We start from the raw sequence: 18,914 nt of genomic DNA, 5'->3' as shown, positions 1-18,914 counted from the left end.
TGGCGCAACCGACCGTGGGTTCGCCCAGTCTCCGCTCGACGATCCACGGTTCAGCTCCGTTGTTTACTACCCAAACAAACCATAACAACGCCATTTCCCCGACTTTTCACTTTCCCCTACATTCCGACTCCCCCATATTACACATTCCTAATCTCCCACATGGTGGCCTGTGCCGTTTGGGCATTCCTGTGAATTTTTGCCCACCATGTTCAAAGCCCTCATGGGCGGGGGCCGGTCCGATACCCGAAGCACGACCAGCTCCAGCTCTAAAAGCCGACGCAGAGCCGATTCTACCAAATCCTCACATAGCCGCAAATCATCACGGGGTGACGACCGTGACCGCGCCTTGGAGGATGAATCGCCTTACCCCCCGTCGGCCTCGGACAGCAGACGCGGTCCCTCCAGTGTCGCTGGCGATTCTGTCGCATCGACCTACATGACCGCCGAGCCAGAACCCATTGGCAGTCCGAGCCCTATGATAATTGAACGGACACCGAAACGCAGAGATAGCGATCGGGAAAGCAAGAGCTCTCGCCGCCGCACCCGCGACCGATCGGAAAGTCGAGAGCGCGATAAAGGGAAGAGCCGTCGCAGTGTTGTTGATGGGGTATATGATGTGGATGACGAGCGCAACCGTCGTGAGCGCCAGCGCACACAACCTGTGGAACCCTATGTTCCACCCATCTCTACATCTATGCCATCTAGTGCGCCGGCTGCGCAGTTTCCTATCGACATGGGCGCTCCAGGATTTTCGCAATTCCCTGGACAATTCCCCCACGAACCATCATCTGGCTCACCTCATCATGCGGCCTCACCTCCTCATGTCGTCTCACCACCAGCCCCATTCGATCCGCATGTCCAGCAGCAGTTTCCCGGCCAGTTTCCGGTCACGTCGGCGGGAGCCTATTATCCCCCCAACAACCCTGCTGGCGCTGCTGCGGACTATTACGGCGATCAAGGACAGTCTGTTGGTGAGCAGCCGGGAGTTCGACCTCATAAGCCGGCAATCATCCCCAATAGCCAGGCGCATCTGATGACGGCCTCGCCATCAGCCAACCCCCTCCTGAGCCCAGTAGTCTTGGTGAGCTTGGGGCTGCGGCGGATTATTTCGACGATAGCTTTCAAGTTCCCGAGGGACCAGCCAACCTCACATCTTCCAAGCCTCCCAAGCCTGGCAAGATTCAATCTAAGCCTACGAGACCATCAAAGCCTAGCAAGATCTCCTCGTCAAGCGCTGTCCCTGCTGTTGCAGCTGCTGGAGCAGCTGCTTATGGACTGAGCAGTGCCATGTCCTCACACCACAGCGAATCCTACAATGAAACGACAACCGTCCATCACTCTAACTCGTACCCGCAGCCGGCTGCCCCATTGAACAGCGTCCCAAGTGCCAGCAAGCCTCCTCAATCCCATGGCATCGGTGCTGGTGTCGGCGCCGCAGCTGCAGGCGCGGCTGCAGGATACATGCTTGGTCACCAACATCATTCTTCTAGCCCCGAAAATGCATCCCAGTATACCTTCCAAAATTATGAGCAACCTCCCTCAGCTGGTCTGCCCCCTTATGGCTCTGGCCCCAGCAATGCGGTCATGCCAGGAGGCCCTGGCCCCGAAGGGTACCCCATGCAAAACCCTGGCTTTTATCCTCATGGAACCGGTGCCCTTGCTATGCGACACCGCCCTCAAGGTCCTCTTTCGAAGTTCGCGGACTTTTGGCGGGACCCCGAAGGTGTCGGCAGGTTCGAAGACTACACCGAGTACATTGGTGTTTGCAAGTACTGCTTTGAACCGGGATCAAGCTGTCTTGATGCTCCTCGCAAGCACCATTATCATGGGCGCCGGCACTCTTCGGATCGTTACAGCAGTAGTGGCGCTTCTCGAGTAAGCAAGCTTAGTCGATACCAATCTTCGGAAGATGAAAGCCGTCGACGCAAGAAGTCACACAGGTCAAACAAGTCTACTTCCTGGCTTCCAGCACTGGGTCTCTTTGCTGGCAAAGAATTCAAAGACTCCTACAGTGTTCGCCCTAGTCGAGGCGCAGATGACCGTGTTTCGTCTTATGACGCTGAGACCACCTCAATCTCTGACCGCAGGAGTTACACTTCCCGTGGTGTGATCCGCCGGCCTAGCTCCCCGAGAGAGCATTACCCTGAGTCAAGACACTCTCATCGAACACGATCACGGTCCAGATCCTCGTCGCCGTCTGGTCATCATTCATTCGTGAAGGAGGCAGCGCTGGGAGCTGCCATTGGCGGAGCTGCGCTGGCTGTTGCGAAATCAAACCAGCGATCCCGCAGCCGCTCTCCTTCTCGAGTTCAACGACGCAAAGAGTCTTCTTCCAGCTCATCTTTCCTTGATGTCTCTCGACCTTCCAAGTCCCGTAGTGGATTTACCTCATTCTTTACTTCTTCCTCGGAGAATCGCAAGAAGCAAAAAAGTCGAAGCAAGCGGAAGGGCTTCTTCTCTTTCAACAGCTCGTCATCGTCGTCGCTTGATGCTGATTTGGCCTTTGGTACTGGCTTCGCAAAGAAGCTCAAGTCCAAGAAAGAAAAGAAGGGGAAAAAGAAGGAAGATGTGAATGCGGCGCTCCTGGGTCTAGGCGCAACAGCCACTGCTCTTGCTGCTTCGTCCCCTGGACGTGGCCGTACCACTGGCCAGATACTCACTGCCAGAGATATTCGATCCCGCCGTTCCGATTATACGTCTTCAGCCAATGAAGAATCGGAATGGATTGATGCCGAATCGGACGATCAATCATCTGAGAGTGTTGCCTCTGCACTCGCATTTGGTGGTAGCAGCGCCGATTCCGGATCCGACTCGAACCGTAGTGGCTGGGGCTTCTTCGGTTTCAACAAGAAGAAGAAGAGCAAGAAGGAAAAGAAATCTTCTCTTGGTAATGCTGCCCTGGCAGCAGGTGCTGGTGCTCTCGGAGGTGCGGCTCTAGCTTCTATCGCTCGCGACCGTGACAGCCGAGTCTCAAACAGCTCTGGAAGCCTCCAGCAAGTTTATCCCACCGCTACCTCCGATCCGACCCGATTTGACGCTACCAGGATATCTCCCTCCGTTATGTCAGGCGAGCCACCTCTAGTCCGCCCTGGTGCTATTCCACTTCAGCAGCCTCAACCCGTCACACCTGTTTCCCAAGCTGTCTACACTACTCAAGGAAGTTTACCAGCCTCAATCCCTGCATACAGTGCCCCTGAGGCGTCTCTTGTTTTTGCCAGCGATCCTGTATTTGACCAGCACTTCCAAGGCCCCCGAGACCCGGCATTTGTGGCCGAAGACCGTCAATCTGATCGTCGGAAGCACCGCCGTAGTGACTCTACCCCCATTTTCCCTATCCAAGAGAGTTCTATCCCTGGCCCAAAACGTCGATCTACCGCTAGAGAAGCAGCCTCTGTGTCTTTCGATCTGACTGAAAAGCAAGAGGAACAGCAACGTCTTCGCGAAAAGTATGCACAATCAAATACTGAGAATGTCTATCCGGCTGTGCAGTTGATCGATCGTGAAGCAGAGGATGCTAAGCGAGACGAAGATCGACGGGAGTTTGAGCGTCAAGAGCGGCGCCGCAGAGAACAAGAAGATGAGGATCGTCGCCGCAGAGAGCAAGATGCCGAGGATCGCCGTCGCAGACAACAGGAGGATGAAGATCGCCATCGCAGACAGCAGGAGGATGAAGATCGCCGTCGCAGACAACAGGAGGAAGAGGATCGCCTCCGCAGACAACAGGAGGAAGAGGATCGCCTCCACAGAAAACAAGAAGATGATGATCGCCGCCGCGATTCACGACCAGAAAAAGATTCATCTTCTTGGGCTGAGGCCGCCGCCATTGGTGCCTTGAGTGGTGCTGCTGCCAGTACTCTCATGTCATCTCGCAAGACCGATTATCCAGAAGCCTCAGAAGCCAGCTCAGACCGTTACAGCAAGCGACGAGAGAAGCGCCGCAAGGAGCGAGAAGAAAGCCGAATGGAATCATCTATTGTTTCAAAGCCTGATATGGCTACGCCCATCGAAGAGCCGGTGGCACCTGTGCTGTATGAAGAGGAAGAAAAGAAGAATTTGCCTCGTCGCAGCCCCCGATCCTCCCCCGTCTATGAAAGCTATGCAGACTTCTACGCCCCTGACCTTCATGGTAGCGCTGATCAAGAGAAGCACAGTCGCGACTCTGAAGATCCGCCCAAGATTGTCGAAGTAGTACCTGCTAGCGAGCGTGAACGAGAGCAGCCTGATGTATTCAAGGATACTGAGGATGTCCCACACCCGTTCGCACGGGAGCCTTATGAAGGCTATGCTCTTCCGTTCAGGGTGCCGGCGCTAATCTACACCAAGCCTACTCCCGAACAAAGTATCAACGGATCTGCATGTGGTGTCAATTCTCCAATTGCTCCTGCTGAAACTTCTGTCGAACCTGTGTACGAACACGAGCGTCAGGCAGAAACCGAGGCAAAGCCTGAACCTGAACATCAGCCCGAGGTCGAGTCCGAGGTCGAGCCAGAACATGCACCTGAGCCAGACGTCAAATACCCTCAACGATTCACTACTGGCTCCCGAGTCTCCTGGGGCCACGACAAGACCCACGAATATGAAGTGCCTTCCTCCTCTGAACACGATCCAACTGATTATGACATTTCCCCCCTTGACGACCAAGCAAAGGAGTTCCCTTTGACTACCTCTGGAGATGAGAAGAAGCCTGTTAGTAAAAATGATTTCGGTGATGATATTGAGTTTGCTGCTATCATCGCCGCTGGAACCGAAGCAGCCGGATTCGATCCTTCTGTCGTCCTCAACGACCCCAAGTATCACACACGTACCTCTCCTCCTGGGTCTGAGGATGAGGGAATGTTTTCTCCTCGCTCGAAGTGGAACGACGAGAAGGAAAAGCCACATGGCTTTGTCGAAGGAGAAGTTGAGAGCCATGAGCTTGATCAGTCCAAGGATATTCAACCTCTCCAGCATGTGATTGAGGACAAACCTTTCTACTCCGAGCCTGAGTACATCACAAAGGACCAAATTCCATCATCCGAAACTCGCGAGAGGGGCTCAATTGCCCAACGGGTCATGGAAGAGTTGGATAGGAAGGCCTCACCGCCCAGCTACGCTGAGCATGATGTTTTCTCCATGCCTGGTGGGTTTGACACTCCCGCTGAGCCTCGCGAACCTGTGCAGTCTCGTGATGACTCTCGATCCGTTGTCTCTGCTCCTGTTGGGAGAGAAATTGAGAAATCCAGAAAATCTCGCCCTAGTGGCGATGAATTCGATTTGTCTCGTGATATTGCGCCGGCCGTCCTCGAAGGTGCCGAAGCCATTGATGATGAAGAGAAGAAAAAGCATCGCAAGCGTCGCTCTAAGCGCGACAGTGACACATATTCAGTTGGTGCTGAATCTGTCGTCACTGTGGATGATGATGATGATGACAAGTCTGAGCGTCGTAGACGCCGTCACCGCTCCTCCCGAGACGACATTGACGATGCGGCATCCACATTCACCGTTGAAGACGATGATGGAAAATCTGAGCGCCGCAGACGCCGTCACCACTCTTCTCGTGACGATGACGATGCTGCATCCACATTCACTGTGGACGATGATGACAAGTCCGAGCGTCGTAGACGGCGTCACCGCTCTTCCCGCGACGACAACGATGATGCGGCATCCACATACACTGTTGAGGATGATGATGGCAAGTCTGAGCGCCGTAGGCGTTCCCACCGTTCCAAGCATGGTGATGACGATGATGATGCGCGATCAGTACGTTCTACCCGGTCTACAGGCGAGGATGATGGGAAGTCCGAACGCCGCACGCATAGTCGCCACTCCTCTCGGGACAGTCTAGTCGAAGACCGGGATAAGCGTCGGAGCAAGGACGACAAAGAAAAGTCTGGTGGCATCTTGCGCAGTCTTTTTGGTTCTCGGGTCTCGGCACCAGAAGAGCGACGTTCATCTTCTCGATCTTCATCGCTTGACAAGCGCGTGTCTCGGGATGCTGTCTCTGAAGCTGGAGTTGATGATGAAAAACGTCGACGCAAGAAGCGCTCATCAAGCTCTAGACACAGCTCCAGTGGAGACAAGTTGGAAGGTTATGACTCGGACAAGGTAAGTGTGAAGGATGACGCAAATCTGGAGGAGTACAGATCGAAGAGGCAAGAGAAGGAAGAGCAGCGTCGACAACGTTATGGTGACATTGTCGACTCGGGGAGACGTCGGGAATCTGAGAAGGTATAATATTTTGAATTTCTTTCTTTGTTAACTTATTGATCATGTCGCCCGTTTTTTGTACACTGTTATGTGCCATATAGTTGCGTTTCCTGGATGGTTGCAGTCACTCTGATTTATCCAATTGCACAAAAACACATGAAACCCCAAAACAAAAAAAGAAATTATACTAAGCATTCTTTTGGTATTACTCCATGTGCAGGACGGGAAACGATCGGAATATAATGACGACAGCGACAAGTCTTTTTTAGGGGATCGCCCCGAAATGCTACCCGCGGCTGAGCGCGATGAACACGGTGCTTCGGGGCTTGAGGAGACGGCAGAGGGTGCAGCTATTGCAGCTGCTGGTTTAGCATTGGGAGAAGAGCTCTTCCGACAGCGACCACGAAGCCGTTCGACTTCCCCCCGTGCAGCAGAAAAAGCCCATGACCTCGCCCCGAAGTCCCAGAGTAGACCGTCTTCTCCGGAGATGTCCCGAAACCAGGATCAACCACGACGGATGTCCCTCAGCCGATCGACAGAGTCGCCAACTGCAGTGCCTTTGCATTTCCGTCGACCTCCGATGTCCCCTGGTCTGCCTCGCTCAGTGCCATCGGAGACCACAACGCCGCCTAGCTCGACCGGCTCTCCAACCCAATCCCGCCATCGCCGTCCCAAGTCCGTGGAGATGTCTGGGGAAATGCGCCCTCTGTTCCTAGTGGAACGACATGGAGCAGCCAAGGTGGAGCCAGAGGTTGATGAAAAGCTACCCTCACTTCCATCTAGCAAGGCTTCTTCACGAGCTCCGTCTATCGAGAATCTCAGGGAACTTAATGACGAAGATGCTGTCAGAAGCTGGGAGCCTCTCGATCCGAGTCCCTTGATTGAGAGCCGAAGACCGACTGGTCTGAAAATCTCCACTGAGCAAGCCAATGAACGTGAAGTAGACTACGATGTTCTTGGTTCGCAACAAGTGACACCAACAGCACAGAACTTCGGTGAAGCTTCAGAATCGGCGAAAAAAGAGAAGCGGAAGCCTGAATTTTATTCTCCATCCGATCTCCTCCGAGACCCTACAGCTTACCCAGATCCTTCCTCATCAAACATTGAGAATCTGCCTTCCCCCGAAGGGTCTGTGGTTACTGTCAGAGACCACCCCGAACATGCTGGTGCTGATAAAGAGCGAGAGCTTGAACTTGAAGTTCCGCAAGACGCCATTACCCAGCCCTCAGAGGAAAGTTCTTCTTTAGAAAAGTCCCTGCCTGACACCACTGGTCCTGGGTTCGCCGGACTTGTCGATGCTGCTGTTATTGCTGCTGCCAAGGATGATAGCATGTGTGTTGAATGCACCGATAAAGAAGTTTCTGAGCCTGTCGCCCAGCCGGACGATCATCATACTGCCGATGTTGCTGACAATACAGTGACTGCGAAGTCTTTGCCCGAAACAGACTTTGAATCATCCGTTGCTTCTGGAACCAGAATTTCGGGATTTTCTGATGTGGTCGACGCTGCTGTTGCTGCCCAGGCATCCTCCAATGACAAGCCTGTGGATGAAGAGCTAGGCGAGCCTGGCACAGCAATTGAAGAAAAGCCACCCACCCAACTTGAGCTCGAGCCACCAGCTGAATCTGAAGCAAACAGGGACTTGGTTTTCGAGTCATCTGATCAGCCCATTGAGCCATCACAGCCAGAGGAGGAGCCGGTCGTCGACGAGACAAAGGAGACAAAGTCTCAAAAGAAGAAGAAGAAAAAGGCAAAGAAGAAGCAGGCCGAGGAAAGCGCTGACTTGCCGTCCGAGCCTGCCGCGACCAGCGAAGAACAGATTCCCGCGCTGGATGCCACAGAAGGCGAATCACGCTCCCTTGAGCCCGAACCAACAGTTGTTGCTGAGAGCGAAGGTCTTTCCGAGCCCCAGCCTGAAGCTGTACCAGTGGAAGCGCCAAGAGAACTCGAGGTGGAAACCGCACCTCTTGAGTCGACCGAAGCCTTGACATCCACCGATGAACAGCGTCCACCCACTGCCGAGCCTGATTCAATTTCTTCTATACCGGTTGATTCTGAGTCTTTGGAGCCCGCTATTGCTCCCGAGTCCGAGGCACAGCCCGAGCCTGAAGCTGCTGTGACCGATGCCGTTACCGATGACCAGCCCGAAGAGTCTGCAGGCCTATCTAAGAAGGAGGCTCGAAAGAACAAGAAGAAGAACAAAAAGAACAAGAGCGTTTCTTCTACTACTGTCGAAGAGGATGCTCCCCGAGATGTTGCGGAAGAGCAGCCACAAGAGACAGTGCCTACTTCCTTGGAAAGTCAACCTCAGCAGGAAGACCGAGAGCTCACCACTCAAACCGAGGATATTCTTGAGACTAGCGAGGTCCCAGCCGTGGAAGGATCTACAGAGAAAGATACTACCCAAAATTCAAGCGTTGCTGATGCCCCTGTGCAATCCGAGCAAGAATCATCCGAGTTCCAAGATTCTTGGGAGATGGTAGAGCCCGCAGGCGCACAAGAAAACACAGAGGAACAAATTGCTCAAGATATGAGCATGTCGACTGACTCATTCACGGCCATCGAAGCACCCACACCAGAGTTGCAGGAAGCTGAGGCCGCAGAGCAAACCAAGGATATTTCATTGCCTGGAGCTACTCCTGGTGTTGTCGCCACCCCAGAAGAGACAGCTGAGACAGACTCGGATGCTTTCCACGAAGCAGTTGAGGAGCAGACTACTCTGAATGAGGAAGGGAAGAGCGTTGAGATTGAGCCTTCGACTGAAGCTGTTGCAGACGCAGCCACTCCAGCCCCTGCCGAGCCTGAAGAAATTAAACCAGAGGAGAGTTCAGAGACACAGTCAAAGAAGAGCAAGAAGAACAAGAAGAAGAACCGCAAATCTGTGGTCTTTGACGAGGCAGACGCTCCCCCTGAGCCTCAACCCTCTTCTGAATCTGAGCAGCTCACTAAAGATATCAGCCCTGAGGAATCAGCTTCTGTTGCCCCTGGTGAATTGCTAGAGTCTGGTGATGTTGAGGCACCTGAGACTCTAGAAGCTGCTAAAGACGTGCCCCTTTTAACAACCGAGGAAGCTGTTACAGAAGTGGCACCCCTGGCTTCCGAGCAGGATGTCGCAACTCAAGAATCCGAGCCTACTCCAACGTCCCAGGTCGATGAAGAACCGACAACTTTCAATGAGCCCGTCAAGGAAGCTCAGGAAACACAGGACCAGCCCGCTGCCATTGTTGAGGCGGAGCCTGAAGTCCCCTTGACTGCAGCACAGAAGAAGGCTGCCAAGAAGGCCGCTAAGAAGAAGGCAAAGCAGGAGAGCGTTTCTTCTATCTCGGATGAGCAGACCCCGGCTGAGGGTCCCTCCACCGAGAGTCAGCCAGCTGAACCTCAGATCGATGAGTCCGTCGAGACCCAAGTGACACCCCTAGTCTCCGAAGAACCTGCTGCAGATGTTCCAGCCTTGGTTCCCGAGCAGGAAGTAATGACTCAAGAGCCTGAGCCTACTCCATTGGATCAAGCCGTTAATGAAGAACCGACAACTTTCAATGAGCCCGTCAAGGAAGCTCAGGAAACACAGGACCAGCCCGCTGCCATTGTTGAGGCGGAGCCTGAAGTCCCCTTGACTGCAGCACAGAAGAAGGCTGCCAAGAAGGCCGCTAAGAAGAAGGCAAAGCAGGAGAGCGTTTCTTCTACCACGGATGAGCAGATCCCGACCGAAGTTCCCTCTACCGAACCTCAAACCAATGAGCCTGTTGAGTCCCAGGTGACAGAAACAGCCGAGCTGGTCCCGGAAGCTGAGGCTGCACCTGTCGACGAAGTAAAGGAGATTCCAGCCATTGAAGTCGGCCAGACAGAGAACGAGGAGGCCAGGGAGTTGCAAGCTGAACCCGAGGCTGCGCCAGTCGACGAATTAAAGGAGCCTCCAGCCATTGAAGTCAGCCCGGCAGAGGTTGAGGAGACTAAAGAGCTGCAAGCTGAACCTGAACCCGAGCCTGTCCAAGAGCCCCAGCCCGAGCCTCCTATGGACACTGTTGCAGAGACTCCTGTCCCTGAAGCTCCCCAGGCAGAAATCGAGGAGACCAAGGAGCCAGAAGCTGCACCTGAACCTATCCTGGACACCGCTGTGGAAACTCCTGCTCCTGCTCAGCCCACTGAAGCCGAGTCCGTTAAGGAGGTATCTGAAGTGCCCCAAGATAACCCAGAAGTTGAGCAATTATCCGAAGAGCCTCCGGCGGGTCTGTCAAAATCCCAAAAGAGAAAATGGAAAGAAAGGCAACGGAAATTGCAGCAGCAGAGTATGAGCTCCGCCCCCGAGACACCTGCAGCTGAGTCCGGCCCCGAGCCCGAGACTCTTGCCGCTGAGCCAAGCAATGAGACTGGAGCTGCTTCGACAGAAGCCCCAGCTCCGGAGGCCACATCTGAGCCTACGACCGAAATCCCCGCAGATTCCAGTAAGGATGTCCAAATTTCGGTAGAGAGCGAAGCTGTCGAATCAAGCAAGGATGCTGATGCTGAGGCGCCTGCGAACGAGGAAGCTGCACTGCCTACCACTGATGTTGACGCTTTGGAGCCTAGCCAAGATACTCATGCTGAGCCCATGGCTGAAGCTCCCGTCTCCGAAGAGGTCCCTCCCGTTACTGACCTAGCCCAAGAGGAGGAAATTCAAGCCGAACCCGAAGAGACTCAACAACCCAAGGAAGATGAATCAATCATGCTTCCTGCGGAGGAGACTCTGACTGACTCTCATGAGGCTAAGACTCCACGTGAAGAGCCTGAAGCACCTGCAGTTGAATCCGAACAGCCAATGTCAGCCGCTGAGAAGAGAAAGGAGAAGAAGAAAAACAAGCGGAAGTCCAAGCAGCTTGAGACCCAGTCTGCTGGTGAGACTGAGCCCTCTCCTGAGCAAATAGCCACCGAAAAGGTTGAAGAACCGACCGCAGAGGCTGAAAATGCAGTCCCTGCTGAGATCCCTTCTTTTGCCGTTGACGAGACTCCAGCTGTTGTTGAGCCTGTGGTTGCAGAAGCTGTCCCAGCCGAGACAGAGCCCGAGCTTAAGGCTAACGAGAAGCCTGACTTCGAGGAAAGCCAAGATGCATCCGTCCTTGACAAGGAAGTGCCTGTAGAGGTATCGGCAGATGATGCTATTGGTCGGGCCTCTGAGACTGGGATTGAGCAAGCCGCAGATACTGGAGATGTATCTGAAGAATTGCCTTCTGAAGTCGTGAATGCCGAGACTGCCGAGACTGCCGCTGCCATTGAAGCGACAGAGGACTCAAAGGATGTTGTGTCTACAGAGGATCTACCCCCTTCCGAGGAATCCACTGATGACAAGCCTAGTTCCAATCAGCTTGCGGAAGAAACAACTACAGGTGAGGAGCCACCATCTGAAGCTCCTCCCAAGGAACCCGCTGCCCCAGTTATCGACAGTGCACCTGTCGAGCAGGCCGAGGACACTGAATTGATCGCTTCAGGCTCGAAGAAGAAGAACAAGAAAAAGAAGAAGAAGGGACAGTCTACTCCTACCGAGCAAGAATCTCAGGCCGACTCCCAGGAGCCTTCTAAGGAAGAGCCAGTTGCAGATGAGCCAGCTGCTGATGAAACTGTTGCCGCCGAGCCTGCTGCCGTTGAAGAAGCTGTTGCCGTCGAAGCTGCTTCTGTTGAAGCTACTGCCGAAGGACCTGCTGCCGATGAAGCTGCGGCCGTCAAAGATATCGTACCTACTCGCGACAACAATGTGGCTGTTTTAACAGAAGAGCCAGAGAGCACTGAAGAGTCCAAGCCACAAGAGGACCAAACAGAAGTTCTCGCAGTCGAACAGCCAAGCGCCGAAGCTGAACCAACCGAGTCTGAGCCTGCCTCCAAGAAGTCAAAAAAGAAGAAGAACAAACGCAAGTCCGTCGCTTTTGAAGACAGCAATGATGTGACCCAAGCCGATACTCAATCAGAACAAGAGCCCTCCAAGGAGGTCATTCCGAGTGAGGACACACCCGAAGAGCGTGTGCTGACAGAAGAACCTGCTCAAACGACGTCAGAGAAAGAGATGACCGAGCCCGACACTACGATTGAGGAAGCTCCAAGGGAAGAAGTTGAGCCAGTTGAAGCTGTCCTAGCCAGCGAACAGGCCCCCGAAGCTGGCATCCAAGAGCCTAGTACATCGGAAGCTCCCAAAGAGGTCGAGGATGCATCAGCCGCTGTCCAACTCGATGAACAGTCTGAGGCCATGACTACCACTGCAGAGGTCGAAGAGGAGGACCCTGAATTTGCCAATTTGTCGCCCAAAGAGAAGAAGAAGCGCAAGAAGCAGAAGGAGAAGGAGAGGAAGAAAATGGCCAAATCTTTGGATTTGACTGCAGAAGAGCCTTCTACGCCGACAGAGACGCCCCAGGAACCAGAATCTGAGGCTCTTCAAGCTCAAGATGATCAGACTGCCGCGCTAGAGGACAGCAAGATCGCCGAGGTCATTGGTACAGACGCTGCTGAAAAAGAAGCCGCCTATGTCCAGCCAGAGGTGGAGAAGAACGAATACCCCCTGGACGATCAACTCATTGAGCCCGAGACAACTACGAGTGTGGAGGAGACTATCAGTAAGGAAGCAACGGAGCCAGCTCACCTGTATGAGCAACAGCTGACCACGATCATAGCCGAGCCATCAGCGGAAGCAGATGCCCCGAAGGAGCCAGAGGGGCCTTCCGAACCTACCACCGAGGCAGAGCCCGACACCGAAATGACTGCCGAGGAGCGCCGCAAAGCCAAGAGGGCGGAAAAGAAGAAGAAGCGCAAGTCAAAAAACCTCAGTACTGATGAGGGCCCCGCTGAATCCGATCCCACCGACGCTACAACCATCGCGCAAGATGCCGAAAAAGATACCACGGGACCCAATACATCCGTGACGGCTCCCTCGCCTGCGGAAGATGACGGTAAAGAACATCAGTCCCACGACATTGGAACGCCCGACGTACCGGCACAAAGTTTGACTTCGACTGATGACATCGTATCTTCGCAGGTAGAGCAGCCGCAGTTAGATAATCTTTCTGATTACCCTCCCCAACCCGTGCTTGAGCGTTCGAAGGATTTTGGCGAAGCAGATGATGGTGATGAGAAAGGAAATGAAGAGACTGCCCCCGTTGCCTTAGCGGCAGAGGAAGCACCGGCTTCAGAGGAGAAGGAGGTTGGTGTTGAAGAAGTTGTGGAAGAGAAGGTAGATGAAACGTTCGAGAAAGACTTGGAAAATGTATTAAAGGAGGAGGAATATGGAGAAGAAAATGTTGAAGCTGTTGTTTTGGAGGAGCCATCTATGGAAGATCAAGAGATGACCGCCAACCAAGAGTCTGCACTAGAGGTGCCCGAAGAGACGCCTGCTGAGACCACTAGGGACACTGCTGCTTCCATTGTCCCTGAGCCGGCTGCAGTTGAGGAGCCGGAGACGTCCAAGAAGCAAAAGAAAAAGAACAAGAAAAACAAGAAGATGCAACAAGAGGAAGAAAGCATTGAAGCAGAGCCTTCCGCCGAGCCAGAAGCGTCAGCTGCTGAGGACAAAGAACAGTCAGAGACTGTGCCTTTTGCCCTGGAGCAAAATAAGACCGAGGAGATCCCCGAACTGGAGTCCGCCCCAGCTATTGAACACGTTCCAGTTGATCAGGACCAGCACACTGGCGATGTACCTGAGCCCCAGCCAGTCGAAACCGTTGATTCTCCCAAGGAGATTGAGGATGTCGAGGAAGCCGAAGCCCAAACCCAAGAAAATGCTCAAGGTGAGGATTTTGAGCCTTCTACCACAGGTATCGAACTCCCCGATAAACATCCGGATGCGCAGAATACGCCAGAGGCAGAAGATGCTGTTAATGCTAAGGAACCCGCAATCCTACCTTCTGAAACGGTTGAGGAGACCAATGATCCTGCCCCGAAGGCCGCTGAAGAGGAACAGCCGCCAGGTGCAAGCGATGAAGTTAAATCTGTTGAGGCGTTCACTGAGGTCCCATCCCAGGAGACCGCAGTAGAGCAATCAAAAGAAGCTCCGGCTCCAAGTCCGGAAACGCTAGAAGAGACAGCTGCTGTGGACCCCGTCGCGGAAGAATCTGTTGATGAGTTCAAGGGCTTGAGCAAAAAGCAGAGGAAAAAGAAGATGGCAGAGAAGGCTGCCGCTGCCGCTGCCGCTGCTGCCGCCGCCGCCGCCGCCGCTAGTGAAGCCGAAAAAGAAGTTGAACCACTTCCTATTAATGAAGTTTCGACTGCTGAGCACGTCCCAGAGCCTACCGAAGAAACGCCTCAACTGGAAGAAGATGTGCAGCCTGCAACGGATGATCAATTGCAGCCCGAGTCTGCCGACATGAATACTAGCGAGCAGCCAGTACCATTGGTTGCGGAGCCTGCCGAGGATGTTGCCGACAAGTCATCAGAGACACCTCTCCAGCCGGTTCAAAACGCCGAAGAAGAAACAGTTGTGGCCGCACCTGAGCTCTCGAAGAAGGAAAAAAGGAAGGCCAAGAAAAAATCCAAACAGGGGTCTGCTGAACTGACTACCGATCTCAACGAGGTAGCAGCCCAAGCTTCGGAGGCTGAAAGACCCGATACTACTTTAAGCGCTGAGGCGCCTGGTACAGATGAGCCAAAAGAAACTGTGCCTGAGCCAGAGCTTGAGCTCCTAACTGATAAACCCTCTGAGCTCAACACGCGGGAGATTGAGCAGATTGAGTCTTCCACAAGTCGCGATTACGGAGAGCCTGCAGAGGAAGCTGTGGTTCAGCAAGAAGATGAATCTCAGAAGACGGATACCGTCGCTCTGGCGGGTCCACTTGATTTGGCCTCGTCGGCTGAGGCTGATGTGCAACACGCCTCTGTTGAGCCTGCCCAGGATGCCGCTCAGGAGGTTGCTTTCGAGAGGGATGAGCAAATCGACGGGGAGGAAGCTGAGATCCAAGCACAAGCCTCCGAGCAAGAGGAAAAACTTGTGACCGAAGAGTCTTTCGGAGATTTGCCTAGAGATATGCCTCAACGGGCTGAAGGCATTGTGCTTGATCCAAAGAAATTGTCCAAGAAGGAACTACGCAAGGCCAAGAAGAAGGGTCTTCTGTTGGAAGATTTGCCGGTGGATCAGGAGGAGCAAGTTATGCCGGAAAGCTCTACTACAGTGTCTAAGGATGCAGAAATCCCGCCACTGGAGCCCTCTGCGGAGATTGAAGAAGTTCCTTCTCATGAAACGCAGCCCACATCCGAACCTGCGCCGCCTAGAGAGCAAGAAGTCCAGCCCTTGACAGAAGTTGAAACTTCTACGGAGTCAGCACCAATCCTCTCTGAGCCAACGGCCGATGAGCCAGAACTCTCGCTCTCACGGAAAGCTTCCAAGGCTTCAAAGAAAGCAAAGAAGGCCAAAAAGGGCCAAGCCTTGGACTTTGAACTACCATCCAATGTGACCGATGATCAGGAGCTCCCATTGTCCACCGACAAAGAACTGTCTTTCAAGGAAGAGCCCAAGCTTGAAGCTCCGATGCCAGATGAGACAACACAAGATGACGAGTGGCCCAGAATTGAGTGGGAGCAAGGCAAATCTACAAATACAGCTTCTTCTCATGATCAAACTGCTGAGCCTGAACCTGAGCCCGTTGCTGCCATTCCAGCCTCTGACGCCATTGAAGAGTACGATGAGCATGCTATTCCAGCAGCATTGCAGGAAGCCAAGGAGCTACAGACAGTATCGGATGAACCCCTGAGTAAAAGTGCCAAAAAGAAGGCTAAGAAGAATAAAAGGAAGTCCGAGCAAGCAACACTGGCAGAGCCCGCTGAGTCTGTACAGGAGCCCTCCCATGCGCAGGCTGACCTAGCCACTGAATCGACACTTGAGCCACTCGCAGATGTCTCGGCCTCCCGCGAGATTGAAGTTGAGCCTCCCGCCAGGTCTTTGACCCCCGGAGGATCCAGCGTTGCAAACCTTTTCCCTGGATTGCCTCGGGCAGGATTTCGACTGAAGAAGACAGCTGCGTCGGTAAAAGATAGTGCTGAGGATGAGACGACAGAGGACTTGCAAGCCAATCGCGATATCGCGATTCCCGTCTCGGAAGCACCCCCGACCACCGAACCCAAAGAGATCCTCAAAACCAGCGCTGACGCACTCCCCGAGACTACGAATGAGACTAGCTTGGCTTTGGAGCAAGCTCTCTCGCCAACGGAGGTTACTTCTACAGAGAAACCTACAGAGGAGCCAATATCCCCAGTGTCTCGTGAGCTTTTCTTGGAGGAAACAGCTTCAACACCGGTGCCCTCTGCACCAAGAGAACAATCTCCTATGCTTTTTAGCTCATCTCCGCCTACTCGCGCGGAAGAGCCATCTTCGCCCCCGCATCTCCTGCCATCCCAAATGGAGGTTGCCGATGAATCTGCATGTGAATTGCGCCGAACTACCTCCGTCATCCACGGTAGACACCAGCATACTCCCCGCACTTGGAACTTGGAAGAGCAATCCATTCCAGCTATGGCCCCTTCACCACCTCGGTCTCTATTCGGAGGACCATTTGGAGAGCACGATTCAATCTCTCGGCCCCGTACTCCACTAGGCACGATTGCGGAGCAAGAACCAGGGGACGGACACAAAGGTACCACGGCTCAGCACGGGACGCCCCGCCTAGAGATCAAGCCAGAGCATGTCTTACGACCTGTTACTCCAGAGCGACCTGTTCCTACAGCACGAAGTATTTCCCCCGTGCGGAAGTTTACAGACAACTCCCACGGGCGGGGACGATGGCCGACACCAGAAAATGAAACTCGTCGCAGCCAGGAAGATTTGAGCAGAAGTCGCAGCGGCGGCGAGTCCCCTATTCTAAAAACACCCGAGCAGGGGATGCCGGTGTTGAGACCCTCTGGTAGCAAGGGCACACTGCGTCGCACGAATCGGAGTACGAGTAGCGATCTGCGGGCGGCTAGTCGTGCGCTAGACGCCCAGCCTCCCTCAAATCTCGATCTCGATCAGCTTCCTTCCTCTTCCTCTTACGACCCCGTCACCGACAAGGGCAAGCGTCCTATGCGCAACATGTCGGATGTCTACGTAAGTTGAGAATTATTGATTGTTATTAGTCTTTGCCTATTTTGATTTTCAATTTATTTGGTGTTTGTTTGTTTACTAATCTTTTCTACAGGAAGGATGGGGTGAAACTCCCAGTTCCCCGCGGTCGCCCAGCCGACCGCCTAGTGTCCGTCATCGCCGAAGCATCCAACACTTACAAGATCTTGAATCTCGTCTCGACCAATTGATTTCAGACAACCGTTTACTCGCCGCTGCTCGAGATGAAGCTGAAGATAGACTGCGCAATTCCAGCGTCGCTCGGCGGAAAAGCGATCAAGCCCTCTACACCAGTGGCGCCGACTTGCGAGACAGCAAAGCCGAGATCGAACAATTGAAGAGCTCTGTGGACTGGTTGCAAAAGGAAACGACTCGCCTCACACAGGAGAACGAAGGCCTAACTGCATCCAATGCTGCCCTCGCCGCTGCCCATGCTGCTGAGGTGAGCAAAGTGCGCGAATCGTCAACTCGCGAGCTCGATGTCCTGCGGTCGCAACATGACGACCTGTCGAGCCAGGTGGACGAGCGTGTCCGACAAGAAATCGAATCCGCTCTAGCACAGAAAGATGCTGAGTTGCGACGCCTGCGCGAAGATCTTGAAGTCGCACGCGATAAAGTCAAGGAGTTACAGCAACAAATTTCCGCCTCGGTCCATGACAACGCCCTTGTCTTCCGAGATGAGGAATTCTTCGACGCTGCATGCCAGAAGCTTTGTGGCCATGTCCAACAGTGGGTGCTGCGCTTCTCCAAGCACTCTGACCATCGTCGCTGCCGTGCTCTGAGTGAACTGCATGACGAAAAAATTGCCGACCGCTTTGATAATGCCCTCCTTGATGGCTCCGATGCTGATTCCTTGCTCTCCGATCGAGTGCGCCGCCGCGATGTGTTCATGTCGGTCGTGATGACCATGGTATGGGAATACATCTTCACCCGATACCTATTTGGTATGGATCGGGAACAACGCCAGAAACTCAAGTCTCTGGAGAAGCAATTGGCAGAAGTTGGTCCTCGTCGCGCAGTTCACCGCTGGCGCGCTACCACCTTGACCTTGCTGTCCCGGAGACCAGCATTTGCTGCCCAGCGGGACAGCGACACTGAAGCTGTTGCTTTGGAAATCTTCGGAGTCTTATCACGTGTGCTCCCACCCCCATCTCAAATGGAAGCGCAGCTGCTAGAATCCCTGCGCAAGGTGCTCCGTGTCGCTGTCAACCTTTCCCTCGAGATGCGTACTCAGCTGGCTGAGTTCATCATGCTACCGCCGCTTCAACCTGAATATGATACCAATGGGGATTTGGCCCGCCAGGTCTACTTCAATGCATCATTGATGAATGAGCGCAGTGGCGAAACTAGCTCAAATGATGAGCTGGAGGCGCAGCAAGCTGTTGTACGCATTGTTCTCTTCCCTCTCGTTGTCAAGAAGGGTAACGATGTTGGTGAGGGCGACGACGAGGTTGTCGTCTGCCCGGCTCAAGTCCTCATCGCCCGCCCTGGCAAAGACAAAAAGATCTCTCGAATGATGAGTGGTGACCGGATGTCGCTGGACGCAAACAAATCCGTTCATAGTGTGGCACCTTCCACCTTCACAATGGACATGGGCAGTAATCAGTTTTGAGGCGTCACACTCAGATTGGCTACTTCCATTGGCCATGTGCTCACCTAGATCTTGTCTATTCCCCCTTTTCTCTTT

General features: G+C 53.7%; 1 protein-coding gene across 1 annotated transcript; it reads left to right on the top strand.

The window, feature by feature from the left end:
- Window positions 1-205: 205 nt before the first annotated feature.
- On the top strand, window positions 206-18,839 carry lah (involucrin repeat protein; the record flags this gene model as incomplete). The annotated part of the gene is made up of 5 exons (XM_057063139.1): window positions 206-971; window positions 1,025-6,207; window positions 6,407-12,761; window positions 12,819-17,212; window positions 17,304-18,839. 5 exons carry the CDS (start codon window positions 206-208, stop codon window positions 18,837-18,839), a joined length of 18,234 nt encoding a protein of 6,077 aa, XP_056924054.1.
- Window positions 18,840-18,914: the final 75 nt, after the last annotated feature.

Source organism: Penicillium pulvis, assembly GCF_028828015.1.
Source record: "Penicillium pulvis strain IBT 33274 chromosome Unknown contig_1_segment0_segment0, whole genome shotgun sequence".
Taxonomy (NCBI): Eukaryota; Fungi; Ascomycota; class Eurotiomycetes; order Eurotiales; family Aspergillaceae; genus Penicillium; species Penicillium pulvis.
Note: the sequence above shows the minus strand (reverse complement) of the source record. Positions and strands in the feature narration are given on the sequence as shown.